At 54.0% G+C, this 16,410-nt stretch overlaps 5 protein-coding genes across 5 annotated transcripts; 3 read left to right on the forward strand and 2 right to left on the reverse strand.

Annotated features, from left to right (window-relative positions):
- Positions 1-12: 12 nt before the first annotated feature.
- Positions 13-1,040, reverse strand: YPD1 (Ypd1p; the record flags this gene model as incomplete). Its single annotated transcript, XM_076677371.1, has 3 exons — positions 13-271; positions 464-555; positions 750-1,040. 3 exons carry the CDS (start codon positions 1,038-1,040, stop codon positions 13-15), a joined length of 642 nt encoding a protein of 213 aa, XP_076535457.1.
- A 1,555-nt stretch (positions 1,041-2,595) lies between these two features.
- Positions 2,596-3,736, forward strand: JCM15063_004712 (uncharacterized protein; the record flags this gene model as incomplete). The annotated part of the gene is made up of 2 exons (XM_076677372.1): positions 2,596-3,028; positions 3,096-3,736. 2 exons carry the CDS (start codon positions 2,596-2,598, stop codon positions 3,734-3,736), a joined length of 1,074 nt encoding a protein of 357 aa, XP_076535458.1.
- Positions 3,737-5,055: 1,319 nt separating this feature from the next.
- On the reverse strand, positions 5,056-5,389 carry JCM15063_004713 (DUF6533 domain-containing protein; the record flags this gene model as incomplete). The annotated part of the gene is made up of 2 exons (XM_076677373.1): positions 5,056-5,152; positions 5,226-5,389. The coding sequence occupies 2 exons, from the start codon at positions 5,387-5,389 to the stop codon at positions 5,056-5,058; spliced, it is 261 nt and encodes an 86-aa protein (XP_076535459.1).
- A 1,542-nt stretch (positions 5,390-6,931) lies between these two features.
- Positions 6,932-12,630, forward strand: RAD50 (MRX complex DNA-binding subunit; the record flags this gene model as incomplete). The annotated part of the gene is made up of 26 exons (XM_076677374.1): positions 6,932-6,966; positions 7,043-7,130; positions 7,354-7,437; positions 7,504-7,683; positions 7,760-7,938; positions 8,007-8,121; positions 8,183-8,408; positions 8,466-8,644; positions 8,702-8,872; positions 8,935-9,039; positions 9,109-9,512; positions 9,583-9,710; positions 9,772-10,007; positions 10,073-10,282; positions 10,341-10,546; positions 10,607-10,808; positions 10,891-11,060; positions 11,124-11,445; positions 11,511-11,633; positions 11,689-11,741; positions 11,805-11,890; positions 11,948-12,021; positions 12,089-12,285; positions 12,347-12,377; positions 12,436-12,506; positions 12,564-12,630. 26 exons carry the CDS (start codon positions 6,932-6,934, stop codon positions 12,628-12,630), a joined length of 3,942 nt encoding a protein of 1,313 aa, XP_076535460.1.
- A 1,295-nt stretch (positions 12,631-13,925) lies between these two features.
- On the forward strand, positions 13,926-16,229 carry JCM15063_004715 (uncharacterized protein; the record flags this gene model as incomplete). Its single annotated transcript, XM_076677375.1, has 9 exons — positions 13,926-13,980; positions 14,051-14,153; positions 14,218-14,396; positions 14,464-14,910; positions 14,975-15,203; positions 15,263-15,391; positions 15,449-15,589; positions 15,664-16,001; positions 16,078-16,229. The coding sequence occupies 9 exons, from the start codon at positions 13,926-13,928 to the stop codon at positions 16,227-16,229; spliced, it is 1,773 nt and encodes a 590-aa protein (XP_076535461.1).
- Between the last annotated feature and the right edge of the window lie 181 nt (positions 16,230-16,410).

Below are 16,410 nucleotides of genomic sequence, written 5' to 3' on the forward strand. Positions count from 1 at the left end.
AGATCTGCGTGTTCATGCTTTCTCCTTGTAGAACGCTTCGAGCCATTCCTTGGCCTCTTCTTGCTCCTTCCGCAATCGCTTCAGTAGTGCTTTGCATCGCTTGAGCGCCTCGTCCTCAGACACTTCGGGGCCGTCTCCGCTCGAGCTTTTCCGTTTGCCAATGTGTTGCATCGCTTCGCACGAGTGTTGCACGCGTTGCAGTCCGAGCGCGGCGGATGAACCCTTCAAGAAGTGCCCTTTCCGGGAGAGTGCGTCGAGGTCTTTCGCAGTTCTGCAGCAAGGACAAATCCGATCGAGATGTCGTACATGTGACGGGAGTGAAAGTCGAGGCGAAGGGAGGGGTGCATGATGCGGGTAGGAGAAGTGAAACAGAGGTTCGGGTCAATCACTTGCGCGCCTTCCCTTCTCGCATCTGAACCTACGCTCCGTCAACGAGCGAGGCAGCGAGCGAAGCTAGACGTACAAAGCTTCTTCGATCTCGTGGAAAGTGGTTTCCGCTTGCGAGATGTAGTCAAACGCGAGCGTTTTCGAGAACTCGTGCGTCTCGTCATCATCCTGGGACGAGCAAAATTTGAAGGGCGACAAGCGGCGCAGCGTCGGCACGACCGGACGATGTGACGAGCGATTGTAGGGCATGATGCGGACCGGGGCAAACAGCGGATGGATGATGGGAGAGAGATTCGGTCAGCGAGATGCAGCTCTGTCGGCGGGTACGACGAGCAGAGGCAGTCGCGTGCGAGACTACTCACGATTTCGAGCAGCTGGCCAAAGACCTCCATATCGACAACCTCATCTGTGCTGGGTACGCCGATGTCTGCTTCGTCGACTTGATCGTCCAACTCATCACTGTCGACGCCGGCCACGCCAACTTTCGCTTCGGGTTCATCGTGTGCTGCTGTAGTGTGCGCTGACGACTCGGCGACCGAATCGCGACGGGGCTTGAGCGACGGCGAGGCAGCGTCATCTTTCGAGGGCGAGCGAGGGGGCGAAACGAGCGGCGCAGGCGGCGCGCTGGCGGGGAGGGCTTCGGTACCGGGCATGTTGCCGTTGAGACTGCGCGCAGAGCTGTGTATCCGATAGTTGCGGGAGAGCGGAGGCGCGAGGTTCACGAAGTCTCAGACTCAGACGCGGTGTGCGGGCGCGGGACCGGGCGGGCGTCGATCACGGGCCTGAGTCTGATTCCTTTCTCTGCAGTCCAAGCCCGAACCTCTCTCTCTCGTTCCGTGTCCGTATCAGCGACCTATCTGTTCCTCCGCTTGGATCGCGATCATCAAGGCCACGCGCGCACCCGAACGCAGACCCGAGACCATGTGAAACAGAAATCGATCGTCCAAAGCAGGGCCAGACCGTCTGATCCCATCGTGTCTGCTTGTTCGCTCGGTACTCGCGAGGTTGTCATAATCGCTAGCGAATCACTTGTCCTCTCGCAGTAACGATGACCGACCTGTTCGCCCAGCACAGGAGCATGGGAAATTTCCCGTAGTCTGGCCCCCCCAAAAGAAGCACGTGCATTTTTTTTGGTCGTCATCAGGTCCCTCCTACATATTATCCCGCCATACCCTTTCGTTACTTCGCAGGAGAATTGTGGGTTGACAGAGTCCATTCCGACCTTGCCAGTCAGGAAGGCGCTCAAGGATGAGTCTCAATGCCCTCGCTGATGGTTAACTTGTTCGCGAGTTACCTACGAGTCCACGGACGGCGAACGTCGCGTGATGTAAAACGTTTAAAACACTCGTCGATACAAATTGAAAATCCCGGCGTTCGCGCCGACGTCGCAGCGTACTTATGTATGCGAATTAACTTGCTGATGGCGAGCGGCGATGTGGCGAGTCAGTGAGTGAGAGCGCTCGCTCGCTGGAGGCTCGGACACTCGCGCTCTCTCGAAGCCTTTCTCGCCGCTCGCACTCGTGCATTAGGATTTGGCTTTTTGCTCGTGCCTCGCCGCCAAATCCGACGCGGCGGTGAAATACCCCGAACGAGTGTAGGGGTAAGAGCTCACCTGTTCCATCAAGGGACCGCACTGATCGCTTGCGTAGAAACCCGAAAGAGTCGCCACGGAATGTCCTCTGAGTATGGATTGCAAGTTTGGTGGTGGTACATAGGATGTCTCGTAGAAGCTTCACGCCCTCATGGTTTCCTTGCTGCGCGACATCCAATTGGCCGATTTGGATTGCCCGGGACAGCCAACGAGCTGTTGGCGAGTAAGACGGCCAGGGCTGGACGCCAAAGACTCTCTGGTCAGTCGGGGAAGCCGGGCAGCATGTTGTAGCGCGAGTGTCGCTGAGTAGCTCACGTATCTCGCCGACGCTCGCGAGGGGCCAGCGGACGACAGAGTTCAACTGCTGCTCGCAATCGAGAAAGGGAGAAGGAGGGAGAATTGATGAGCGGGATCCTGAAGCTTGCCGTAGACCTAGGCTTGCCACAAGCAAAGTGTCGGAGCGCTCAATCTGGCTTGTGAGAATCTGGCTTGTGAGAATTCTGAGAAGCGCGGACAGGCTGTCGTCATCCGATTCAGGTGATGAAGAGGAGGAACGATGAAACATTCTCTTCTTCTAGTCATTTGGGCACGTCTCGACGCCTACTTGTGCTTCTCGAATGTCGAAGCGAAGCGCTTCCGGTGCATCAGGACCGCCAGCCAAACGGACGACCCTGAACTCGTACTTCGAGTCGACCTCGACCCCGACGCTGCCTTCGCCGATTGTCTCGTCTGCGCCAGTGACAGACCGGCAATCGACATTCGTCGCCCACGCATGTCCAATCCAGCACCAATCTCAAGCCGTGGTGTTTCACAACCATGTCCGGACATTGAGAACCGACATGCATCCCGTCGACTGCGATCACGAGATGCTCGCCTGGCGGACCATGTCGCTCAAAGTTGGCAGAACAGGACTCTCGGGCGAGGACGATTGGACCGTCAAGACTGGCGGTGATGACGACGGCGAGAAGGGAGGTTCGAGAGAGATCCACAATGCGATTCAAGCGCAAGCCGCTGTCGATGTTGCGGTCGTCGTCTCGAGGCTGTATGGTGGTCAGTCTGCCCTGTGCGTACCAGTGATCTGCCTCGACATGCTAAGCGGCAAAACTCGAAACGATAGGAGTCATGCTCGGACCTGCGCGTTTCAAGCATATCAACGACGTCGCACAGGAAGCCCTCCTTCGTCTGAGCTCCGCGCAAGCGATCCCTCCGCTCGTTGAGCGTCTGAACGATCTCGACGCAGAAATCGAAGGCTACGCAGCCCCTGACAGTAGCAGCAAGAAACCGGCAGTGCGGAACGATTACGAAACCATGCCGCTCGACAAACTCGAGCGACTCGTCGTTGCGAGAGAAAAGCGGCTCGAATTGCTCAAGAAGCGATCCCAATTAGAGGAGGAACAGTTGTGGAACGAGGTGGAGAAGCAGGAGAGCGCCCCACAAGCACGCGCAAACAGTCGGAGTCCAAGTATAGAGATTGTCGAGCGAGACACGGCGGCCGAATCGGACGAGATCTCGTCGAAGAATGTGCCAGAAACCGAAGAGGACGAGGAAGAAGCAGCTTTGTGGGCGTCATTCGAAGCTCAAGACCCGATACCGAGGTCGCAGGGGCCGACTGCCGTCGATCTAGGTCTACCGGACGAAGAAGACGCTGCAATCGCCGCTGCGACTTTGCAGGTCGATCGCAAGAAGCGGGAGAAACTAGGAGAGCTCGAATCGATTCAACCTGGGCTCGGTGGAGGCTTCATCGTTGAGAACGACTGAAAACACCTTGCGAAGACACAGCACATGTGTCGTACGCATAGTGCCATGGGCTTCGATGGTACAATACGGCTGTCGCTAGCTTGTGAAGCCCAGGGACGCCTCAGAGCGTTCGGCAGACGCCGCCAGATCCCTGTGGATCTTGGTTTGAAAAAGCTCGACATGGCTTGACCACTCGATAGTGACCATGCATACTATATTACAGTAATAGACAGCTCGGAGTCAGGAACAGCTCCGAAAGCTACCCGCTCCCGAACGAGGGCCAGAGAGTCGCATCTGCTGAAAGTGCAGGCGAGAAGAATGCGTCGATACGATCAAGGGCTTTCCTGCTTCGATGAAATGATTATGCATAGGCAAAATCTCTATCTCCTTCCGCCTTTGTAGCGGATCCTCCGGAATCTGCATCTCGAGGGCGTACGCTAAGAGAGTTGGCTTTCGCCAATTCGGGCAGGTTGATGGTGGCCGGCTGAACTGGTTTTTCGAGTAGCGAGATGACAAGACGGGCACACATCAAGGATGGCAGCACGATTGAAGCCGGCACGTTGATCGACTTGATGGCGAAATCATTCTCTGTTTGAACCTTATATCCGTCAGCCGCCGACCTGAAGAAGAGGAAGGGCAAACGGTGGAATTTACGGAGCCACAGAACCAGTGTCACCACGTGAGTGACGGTGATGACGAGGTAGAACAGTAGGCCGTCGCGCATGATCCGTGCAAGAATCGGCAAGGTAACGCCGAGGTCGCGGCGCACGGACAAGCAACGATACGCTACGAGAGCAAGCGTGATCGCGTCAAAGACGAAAGGCATCACCGCTCTGTACGAGCTCACGGTCAACTGGATGTGTTCAGGAGCTGGTACGAGATGAAACTCACAGCATTAGCCCAAATCTCGACGAATGCTGAATATCGAGGACTACCAGGCATCCCTCCAGGCCGATCACTTGACCGATGGCTGGGGGTAATTCAAGGGCTATAGAGGCAACAGATGTCAGCGCTGGCAGTCTTGCAAGCAAGCGTCGATGATGGCCAAGAGCGGAGAGCATACGCCCTATCCGAGTGGCGGCAGTAACGACACTAGCGCCTTCAGCGAGAACCATTACTGCCAAGCTGTCGGAGATAGTCGGCAGCAGTTCTGAAAGCTTGTCGAGGAGGGGAATTGCCGTGACTAACCAGTAGCCGATTGAACGTCGGCGCTCGTAGATCGCAAAGACCCGAATGGACATGATCGTCTGTGTGACGACGATCACGAAGCACAGCGTGACAGGCTGAATCCAGAAGACTCTGTGACACGCAGCTGGAGAACGAAAGGCTTTCAGCGCAAGCTACGTTAACGACGCTGAAAATCCATTCAGACCTTTCGACATCGGAGCCAGAATGATCGCAGCGGAAGCGATCTCGAGCAAGAGTGTGCCATAGCGACTGGAACAATCAAAGTGTCAGTGAACGCGTTCGATAAGAGGGTAGTGACAGGATCAAGGCTTGCGGAACGGACTTGAGCAGGAAGACAACTTTCAGCAAACTCCATTGCCGACGCCAGATCGTGCGGTATTCCGAAGGCAGAGTCGCCAGCCAGTCCCAGGCAAGAATCGCGGTCCACACGACGAGGCACAGCTTGGTCGCTTCCGCCACCTCGCGTAGCCGCTCCAAATCGTACATGCGCAGAGATCGGTACAGACGAGCGGGCGTCGCGTGTCAAGTACGGAGGAAAGGGATTTGGTCAGAGCAAGCCCGGTATCGGCGAAGCCTCGTACAGGTACTCTTTTGCACCGCGCACGAGACCCTTCTCAACCGAGAAAGAGCCGAATATTATTTGGAGCCTACAGAATCAGCAGAATTAGCAAGCACACTGGCTAACTTTTTCCGCTTGCCTGACGGTGAGTCAGTGTGCCTTGGTAAAAGTGTCGAATGCACTGAATGCAGCCAAAGTTGCGCAATTGCAGACCTGCCCGGCTAAATGTGCGAGAGTGGCCCAATGTATGCGCAGTGAAGTTCGTGTCTAGGAATATATGGCTGAGTAGAAAGTAGTTCTGTGGAAGATTCAGAGAAGAATCTGTCTATGGGGTTATATCCACGGCGAAGGAGAAAAGTCCGGATTCGAAGCGCGCGCGTTCCGGCCCCTGGCGCCAGTGGCCCGTTGACACCTCCACCACAACACGCGGCCTCAATTTCCCTCGCAATCATCAGGCTCACTGAGCTAAAGCCAGGCTACTCGCACCGCAAGACATCCATATAGACCTGAACCCAAGGGAGCGAAATGGGCTTCTTCATCATCCTCGTCATGCTCGCGATCGCGGTCGGGGTTGCGACGGGAGGTTACGTATCGATTCCCAAGGGCGAGAACCAAGTGTGAGCTACTGTTGCAACATGCATACTCTCACAGGTGCGCGCTACGAGCGAGAGTGGGTGCTGAAGCCTCTTTGGTCGGATCGTGCAGCGTCATCCGAACAAGCATCATGCTCGCGGTCGCTTGTTGCTGGCTTATGTGAGTTGCGATCCGCTTTGACAACATGGTCTTTTGCAGGACGTAGTGCTGACTGAGCTCCGACCGTAGGTGGGCGATCACGTACCTCGCTCAACTGCATCCGCTCATCAGTACTTGACTCTCTCATTCCTTGTGCGCTTCTGGCATTACTTGGTGCTGATACGACCGTCTTGACAGAACCCATTCGATCCGACCTTCGACCACACATTGAGGAGGCGAAGCTTTTGACAGGTTGGGTTGGTGACAACTTTGCCCGCTGAGTGTCCGGTTACTTGTAAGAACAGATATTTGTGAACCTCTCGATCTCACGGATGAGGTATCTGTGCCGAGGGCCAGGCGCTGAGAGACACGCAATGGGCGCGACTGCGGCTGCACTGTAAACTTTTCCTGGGCGTTCGAGAGACTTTACAGACAAAGTCTAATCAGTGTATATGGCGCTCGCGAGGAGCCAGCCGTGCAAATTAGCAGCCGGCAATTGCGCGAAGTCAACCGACGCGTTCGAGCTAGAATTGTCAACTTGGATTTAGTTTTACCTGAATCTCGCTCGACAAGTAGACGTTATCGAGCACAGAGCGCTTTAGTCTACATCGAAAGCTCGGTGCGGTACTGTGCCAATTGCCAGCAGTCAACAGCAACGACGACGCGCAGATTGCACCTCGACCCGATTACGCACCTCTCTACATCAGCTTGTCACGGGCGCAATCTAGCTCGACAGGATGTCGTCTCTCGACAAGCTCGCAATCCGAGGCATGTGAGTCATCGTTCCCTACCTGCGCTCAATTACGGAAGCGAAGTTGGCTGACCTCGACGCGGCGTGCGCTCACCAGTCGCTCGTTCGATTCGAATGAGATTGCTGTCATGCAATTCTTTAGCCCTCTGACTGTCATCGTCGGGCACAACGGAAGTGGCAAGACGGCAAGTCAACACTCATCTCCCGACTTTTTGTCCGAGTGGGGGTCTCGAGAAAGACGTATGGGCCAAAACACAGCGGGTCTAGACATCACTACGGTGCCGAAAATAGGAGCGCAACGAGCAGGAAGAGCGCGACATCAGGATTCGGAATTACCACGACGAAGCAAACTAACAACAATCTCCTTGCCTGCACTCCATCACTCTGCTATTTTCCTCGCATTTCTAGACCATCATCGAATGTCTCAAGTATGCGACGACTGGAGATCTTCCTCCAGGCTCGAAGGGTGGCGCTTTCGTGCATGATCCGACGGTATTTTCAGCTTTTCGACCGCTCCGGCTGATATTACGTCCTCTTGACATACTCTCCCTGCCACAGGTCGCTGGTACTTCGGAAGTCAAGGCTCAGGTAAAACTCCGATTCAACAACACCAGTCGCGAGAAGATGCTCGTCGAGCGGAGGTTGCAAGTCACGAAGAAAAAGACTGCGAGCGGACTCAGCATGAAAACTCTCGAGGGCACCATCAGCTATGCGGACAAAGAGAACGTCGACAGAAAGGTATGGTTTCTGAATCGATCGCTCAATTTTGAGCACAATTGCTGACAATTCTCCGCTTCATATTCCATCAACGCAGAAACGCCAGACGCTTTCAACAAAATGTGCCGCACTCGACGAAGAAATTCCATCACAGCTCGGGGTCTCGAAAGCGATTCTGCAAAACGTGATCTTTTGTCACCAAGAGGAATCCAATTGGCCTCTCTCTGAACCGGCGGCGTTGAAGAAGAAGTTTGACGACATCTTCGAAGCAAGCGAGTTGCGTCGCTTACAATCTGCCTCCTTCATAGGTGAGGGGTTACACTCATCAGGTCGCTGGTAAATAGCTACACCAAAGTGCTGGACGAGATCAAGCGTTTGCGAAAGGATCAGACAACCGAGATCAAGGTCGACAAGGAGAAACTGGCGGCGCTCAAGACCGACCGTGATCGCGCTTTCAAAGTAGGCTCGACCCGTCTCCGTCGCCGTCCAGCTTGTTCAGGCTAATATGACCTTCTCATAGCTTCGCGAGAATGTCAAGAAAGTCTCGTCTCTCGTTTCGTCGAAACAGACTAACCACGATGAACTCGAGGAAAGGATCGAGAAGCTTGTCAAAGACAACAAAACCTTTTTCAACCAGGCTGCAAAGTATCAAGACATTCTCGGCAAAGTTGATACCCTCAGGGAGAAAAGGAAGCTACACGAAGACAACCTGGAGCAGCTGCAAGCAGGCGTGAAAGAACTGCGAGGTTGGTCCCGCCCCATTGCGACATGATTCTGTCGAGAGGCTGATTGTTACGCTGCAGATACGGATAGTGAACTCAACGCAAAGATCGAGAACCATCGGCAGTCTTTGGACGACGCTCAGGTCGAGCGCGAAGCTACAAAGACCAACCTCATTGATGAGCAAGACTCACTCGCAGCATACGAGAGGAAGAGGAGTCAAGCTCAGACCAGTCACGGAAGACTGCAAGCTCTCAAGCAGGTGAGTCGCCGATTCCGTCTGTACAAGCTGTTAAAGCTCAACATCTTCCGCCTACAGCGTCATCTCGACTTGCAAGAGGCACGCAAGACGCTCGTTCGCGAACTATCCGAGAAGCACAGTATCCCTGGATACGATCGAGAGCTTCTCAGTGAAGCTGATACGAACGATTTCGAGGAAAAGCTGGAGGAAGCGATCTCGATTCAGCAAGCAAAGATCGACAAGATCAAGGTATGCATCTTCTTCGCTTCCCTGAAACCAAGTAGGCTGACCGAAGCGATCATGATGTGCAGAGCGAGGCGAGGGCTACCGAAGCAAAGTATCAGGAAGAAATCCAGAACCTCAAGAGCGCTCGAGCAGCTGACGATCGCGCAAAGAGGACCATTGGCGACCAGATCGTCAGTAATGTCCCACACCCATGAACCGCTTCCTTTCGCGAGTTGTTGATTATTACTTCTGGCCGACAGCGTCAAGCCTCGTCCAGGATTAGCTCGATGAGTCGGCAGCTCGATTCGACAACAACCACGGTAGCCGACATCACATTCGCCGAGTCTGCTCTTGCCGAAGATCGCGAGCGACACAAGGCGACAGAAGAAGCGCTCAACAAGGCTGATTATGCAGGCCAGCTCCGCACGAAAGCTCAAGAGCTCAAGCAACTCGACGAATCTCGCGATACGCTTCATACTGAACTTGCCGGCCTGAACGCACAGGCGAGCACAAGAGCCAAGTTGCAACTCAGGAGGACGGAAAAGGCTAGGAAGGAAGAAGCCGTCGAGAGTCTCGTCGAGCGGAACCGAGCAGTCTATAAGAAACATGCGAAAGCAGAGCCTTCGAGGGAGACGATGGAAGCCGAAGTGAACGCATTGATCGCGTAAGCTCGTCTCGCACTCCGAGTGGAGAGTATGACAGACGCCTAGCTAATCTCGCTGCACGCTCAACAGAACCCTGGATGCTGATCTCTCTTTCGCCGAGCGGGCTTCGCGCGATGCTTCGAAAGAACTGCAAGCGACCGAGTCTGGCATCGGATTTGCCAAGAACAAGCTCAATGATCTGCGAGAACGAGCGGAATGTGAGTATCGTAAACTCTCCTTACCGCGCAGGCGAGACGCTGACGCAGCATGTCGAAACAGCCGCGCAAACGAGGATCTCCCGGGGCCTCCAGGATGCCGACACTGACTGCAAGACCATCCAGGCTGCAGTAGCAGAAGCTGAAGAAGAACACTCTTTCCGTCAGGACAGTATCACAAGTCAGGGAGCTGTTCAGCAGTTTTATCAAAGCATCTTAAAGAAAGCGAAAGATTCGCATGTCTGCATGGGATGCGATCGTGGCCTGTCCGCTGCCGAGTTGCCTGATCTTGAACGCTATGTAAGGCTGCCTCCACTCCTCTCACAGTATGTATGAAGCCGCTGATGGTGATCTCTGCCTTGTAGGTCAAACGTCGGATCGAGCGAGCACCACAGGAGCTGCAAGAACTCAGAGACGAGTTGGCGTTGTGGGATCAACAGCTCGCCAAATTGAAAGCCCTTGTACCTGTCGAGGTCATTTACGACAAGCTTGTGAAGAGCGAAATTCCCGATGCGGAACACAGCGTGCGCGCCCAAGAGGACAAGCTCCATCCAGCCAAGACTAGGGCAGAAGAGGTGTGTTTCACGCTCGATGAGCCCGACCGCCGGACTGAGCAGATATCATGACTCGCAGACTTCGACGGCTCTCAACGAGTTCAAGGACCGTCAACGCGACCTGCAAGCTTTAAGGCGGACTGCATCGGAAGTGATGCGTCTTCACCGCGAAACAGTCGACATCGGCCACGAGGTTGAAAAGCTCGAATTGGAACTCTCCGCTACTGGGTCGACCGCCACGCCAGAGGAGATTCAAGCCCAGCTGAGCGAGATCGCTGATCAGATGTGAGCTTCTCATCGGCTGTGCTATGTCGCGGAAGCTGATGTCTGAATGTGGTCCACCAGCCGCGCCGTCAAGTCTGCGACCGAAAAAATTCGCGCGGAGCAACAATCTACAACCCGCACAATCCAGTCTCTTTCAAGCTCTATCCACGGACGCGAGCTAGAGTTGACCCGCAAGCGCCAAGAAGTCAAAGACAAAGAAGCTCTTGAAACGAGACAGAACGATGCGAGGGACGAAGTCGCCAACTTGGAGAAACAAGCGAAGGTACGGCTGCGCACAGGATCACCACGCCGTGCATCCTGATTCTCTGTTCTCAGAGCTGATCATGATTCACACCTTACCCTAGGACCTCGACAAGCGGTTGACCGACTCGGTTGGACCTATTCGACAGAAGGAGAACGAGCTCGCGGCGGTTCGCACGCAGTTTATGACGGACGAGTCTGCTGCGAGTCGCGAACTTCAAGCGTTCAACAAGAGCGACGAACAAATCCAGCAGAACAAGCGAGAGATCCTGAAGTAAGCTCATGGCTGCAGGTGTCCTGCATACGAAATACTCCGATTGATTTTGATTGTCCACAGCTATATCAGTCGAGGTGGAGATGCCGAGCTTGTCAAAATCGAGAATGAGCTCCAAAAACACGATACCCTGATCTTAGAGATGAAGCAGCGCATTTCGGGTCTCCAGGCCAAGATCTCTCACTTTGACCAAGGACTCGCCGATTCCAAGGCGAACCTGCGCAACTTTCAAGACAACGTCCGACTGCGGAGAGAGAAGGCCTCGCTTATCACGATCGACAACGAGATCGACCAGCTCGACGAAGACGGCGCGCGGCGATCTTACCGCAAATTCGAGACGGACTATAACGAGCAGCGGAGAAGGCAAGCCGAGTTGCAAGCCGAGGTATGCGCGCTTCGAAGCTACCGCTTTTATCATGCGAGGCTGACGAGACTCGACACGATTCCCAGCAAGCGAAACTCGGTGGAGAGATCGAGACGCTCAAGAAGGATCTTGTAGACAAGCAAGAAGAGCTCAACTCGGAATACAAAGACATTGACGACAAGTACCGACGCGAGCTCATAAACGTCAAGGTGCACTAGCTACTTCATTCACTTTTGAGATCAAGCGCTAACGAGTCCTATACAGACGGCCGAAATGTCGAATCAGGATCTTGAAAAGCTGCAAAAGGCTCTTGATGGGTTAGTCCCAGGCACAGTATCTACCGTGGCCAGCATTCCATACTGAACTTCTGACTCTTGCAGTGCTATCATGCGCTTCCACGGTCTCAAAATGAAAGAGATCAATGACACCATTGGTGACTTGTGGACAAAGACCTATCAAGGAACTGGTGGGCTCGCGCATCTGCCACTACCACATCTGGCGCGGCTGACCCGTCCTTGAACAGATATTGACAAGATTATGATCAAGTCGGATGCCGAGGGGAAAGCGAGCGGAACTGCAAGGTCTTACAACTACCGAGTAAAGAGCTTGTATCACCAGTTTCAGTTGACAGCTTCAGACTGACATTCTAACTCCACGTGATCAGGTGGTTATGTTCAAGGATCAAACCGAGATGGACATGAGGGGTCGATGCTCGGCGGGACAGAAGGTGCTTGCATCAATCATCATTCGTCTCGCCCTTGCCGAATCATTCAGCGTCAACTGCGGTATCATGGCACTCGACGAGCCGACGACAAATCTTGACAAGGACAACATCGTTGCGCTGGCTGGCGCGTTGTCAGAGTAGGTCAATTATCCGGTCTCGAGGTCTTTGCGCAATCAGCTGACCTGTTCGCTCGTATAGTCTCATCAAAGAGCGTCAAGGCCAGTCAAACGTAAGTTAGCTTTACTGTGACCGATGTGCCGCTAGTTGCTCACTTTGTACATGACCAGTTTCAATTGATTGTCATCACGCACGACGAAGAATTCCTCGAGACTTTGGGAGGATCAGGAGTCATCGACAAGTGCGTTCATCCTGTGAAAGTGGAAGACCCGCTCGGACTTACTGTTCGCCTTCACAGGTACTGGCGCGTTTCCAGAGGCGATGGTGGGCAGGTATCGACAATCGAGAGACAGCGCTTGAATTGAACCCGAGGGTTCGTTGACCATAGTTGTCCCTGTAGTTCCTTGTTATTGTACAACACAAGTATGGATTTCAGCCCATATTGAAAGGGACTGTGCGTAGAGCCGAGGCAGATTATGCGGTGGAGAAGAGGAAAGAAGTCGTGCTGCGAGTCATGTTGGCACACCGTGCGAAGCAGAGCTGCCCCTGGTAGCCTCAAGCGGACAAGAGTGTGAAGGCATTACACGTCAAAGGATGACTGATCATGAACAGAGAAGGCAAGGGCTTTGACAAAACGCTATTGCGACAACCAGATTTAATACGCTGGATTATATACGCTAAAAATGCTGGGCATTTCATCAAGCGCCTGCCTCGATGGTGTAGTTGGTTATCACGTGGGTCTCATACCTACAATCGAGAACGAAGCGTCGTTTGAAATCCCGAGGTCGAGAGTTCGATCCTCTCTCGAGGCAGCTCCTTTTTGTTGGCTCAGCCAAAAATCTTTTTCTTCATGCTCCATCTCAAATTGGAGAGGCACGTTATCACAAAGAATCACTGCAGGTTCTGCAGAAGATAGAAACCAGCATCGCCGGGTACTTACAATCTGAATGCCAAATTGTCCGTGCGCGAAGCTTCTCTCATTGCACCATCGTGATCATCACCTTCGAATGCTACGCATAGCCTCGCGAGATCCTACCTGGCGTAGCGAGCGCGTCCCTCGTCTAGCTCGTCCCGATATCTTTCAACGAAAGATTCGGCAGCCTCGGAGCGCGGAATGTTCGTCCCTGCACGCCAGTCTGGTCAGCCTAGGTCAAGTCGAGCTCTGCCGTGTTCTCGAGCTGGGTCTGCTGTAATAGTCGTAGTAAGCGGTCAGTCTTGGCTACTTGGTGTGTGCAGATTTTTGGATCGAGACTCTTCGAAAGGCGCGACCGTCCGTGTAGCGCAAGAGTCCACGTACCAGTAGGGCTCCTGTCGGGAGCCACGATGTGGGCTCATTGGAACCATCCTGGACCGCAAGAGCTGTCGTTTGCGTGCATTTAGTGATCTGAGAAAGCAAGCTTGAACTTGAGCTTGAATAAGGGCGCAACTCGTTTTCCTGCACATTCTGCTGTAGGTGTTTCTGCTAGCTCAGTCAATGAACACAAGGTACAGGCTTACAACTGAAGCAATCAGCGCCGCATTGGTGCAAAAAGGTGGGATATTGCCATTAGCCGAAGTTGCTATATGTAAGAATAACGAATACAATCCGAATTGACCAGGAATTCGATACCTCGCCAGTATCCCATCATCGCACCCTCACCTCCTCCTCGGCCCTAGGCAGATGGCGACGGCACAGTTCGAGCAGATCTACCACGGTCTTGGGCCTGCTGCAGGCAGTGAGTGATGATCGGTGTTCTCGCTCGAACGCGTCCAACTCGACTGCTGATCACGCGTCTCTTCACGCAGAACTACGTATCGCGCAGTCTGGGTTGGGATGGAAGTCGTCCGATGACAACGAGTCAGTCGTGACCGTACCTGGCTCGGATATCAAGTGGATTCAATGGATCCGGCAAGTCCATCAGCTCCGCATCTCTCTCGGGCCGCGCCGGGGCTGACTAGCCAATTCTGCACAGTGTCGCGAGGAACTACCAGATGCGAATCGGAACTCAGAAAACACGAACGACCTTTGACGGATTCCTCAAGGACGATCACGAGCGGCTGTCCAACCTCTGCAAGCAGTACTACAACATCACGATCGAAACCAAAGACACGAGCGTCAGGGGATGGAACTGGGGTGTGGCCGAAGTTCAAGGCAAGTGCTCTCTGCAACGTAGTCGCGTCGGTCAGAAAATCGCTAACAACTCTTCGCGAGCTCACAGCCGACGACTTGGCTTTCCTCGTTGCGGGCAAACCTTCTTTCACCGTTCCTCTGTCCCTCGTGCAGAACACGTCGATCACCAAGGCTGAAGTGGCGCTCGAGTTTGGTTCGACTCTGCCCCCACCTCCGGCGGGATCCAGCGAGGATGCTGTCGCGCGCAAGAAACGTCTTCGACAACTTCCCGACGAAATCTCAGAGATGCGACTGTACATTCCTGGAAGTGCGCGAGGCATGAAAAAGAAGGGAGACAAGATGAAGGTCAAGGCGGAAGGAGGGGAAGCAGAATCGAGTGAGGATGACGAGGGCAGTGACGCAGAGGACGACGCAGAAGGTGCTGCACAAGCGTTCCACGATGCGGTGAAAGAAAAGGCAGAGATCGGGCAGGTGGTCGGCGACACGATCTGCACGATCGGCGAAGTGCTTTGTGTTACTCCTCGAGGTCGATTCGGTACGTCTTTCTCTCGTTCATTCGTCGCCTCATTCGTAGCTCATCGAGTCGTATCATGTTTCAGACATCGACATCTACCCCGACTTCATGCGCTTACGCGGCAAGACCTACGATTACCGCGTCACGTACCAGCAGATCAAGCGGCTCTTCCTGCTACCGAAACCCGACGACATCCATTCGCAATTGGTGGTCAACATCGATCCTCCAATCCGACAGGGTCAGACGCGGTACCCGTACTTGGTCATGCAGTTCGCACGGGACGAAATGATGGAGCTTGACTTGAACCTCGACGAGTCAGTCTTCTCCCACTCTCCGCGCCACGGTTTAGGTAATAACACCCTCCGTTATACAGGGAGACAATCCGAGACAAGTACGACGGTAACCTCAAACAGCGATACGACGACCCGGCATACGAGGTCGTTTCGCTCCTCTTCCGAGTCTTGACCGAGAAGCGGGTAACAACTCCGGGCAACTATCAATCGTAGGTGCTGCACCATCTGCTTCCCGATTTGATCTTGAGCTGAACCTTGCTGCACAGTCACGACGGTCAAGCTGCAGTCAAGTGCAACCTGAAAGCGAACGAGGGTCACCTGTACTTCCTCGAGAAGCAATTGCTGTTTGTCTCGAAACAGCCTACACTTGTACTCTTCTCGGAGATTTCTGCCGTTGTGCTCGCTCGGTAAGGATTCGAAAGTCTCCCGGTTCAGGATCGGTTGTGCTTAATAGCTAACCTTGGGAGTCGTGGTCTTCCAGCGTTGGCGGTGCCCTACCATCAGCGCGTACATTCGACCTCAACATCCGACTGAAAGATTCGAGCTCGGGAAACCCGATCTTCTCGGCGTTGAACAAGGAAGAGTTGACTTCGATCACGGAATTCTTGACGATGAAGAAGATCAAGGTCAAGAACGAGATGGAGGAGCTCGCGGCTGCCGAAGCCGAGGCACTTGGAGGCGCACTCGAAGACGACTCGGACGATGCCATGAGCGTCGACTCGGACGATGACAAGCCCAAGAAGCGAGCGAGCGCCAAGGGTGCGGGCAGCACGGTCGGCGCCGCACAGATGGGTGCCGACGAGGACGAAGACTCGGAAGGTGAGCTGAATACGTTTTGTCAACCTGTGCACATCCCGAGGGTGGTGTTAATCGGGTTTGTCTCGAATTGCTCCAGTTGATGAGGACTTTGAGGCTTCTTCTTCGGACGGAGGATCTGCCACCTCGGACTCGGAGGATGACAGCGATGCGGACGGAAACGCGAGCGATGCCATGAGCGAAGACGGCAAGAAACCGGCCAAGAAGAAGCAAAAAACGACCAAGCGATAGCTAGCATTCCGTGTCTCCTTATTCCGATGTAGAGCTCGCGAAAATTCGTTGTCATGATACCTCTTTTTGTAGCGCTCGGCTTCTCAGGTAGAGCGGGATCGACAACTCGCGTCCAAAGTTGATCGGGAGAAGGTGCATCGCCTCTAGAGTTGCATGTTACGCTCATGGACGAATCACATCA

Source organism: Sporobolomyces koalae (assembly GCF_050403365.1).
Source record: "Sporobolomyces koalae JCM15063 DNA, S_koalae_JCM15063T_v1_ctg8, whole genome shotgun sequence".
NCBI classification, from domain to species: domain Eukaryota; kingdom Fungi; phylum Basidiomycota; class Microbotryomycetes; order Sporidiobolales; family Sporidiobolaceae; genus Sporobolomyces; species Sporobolomyces koalae.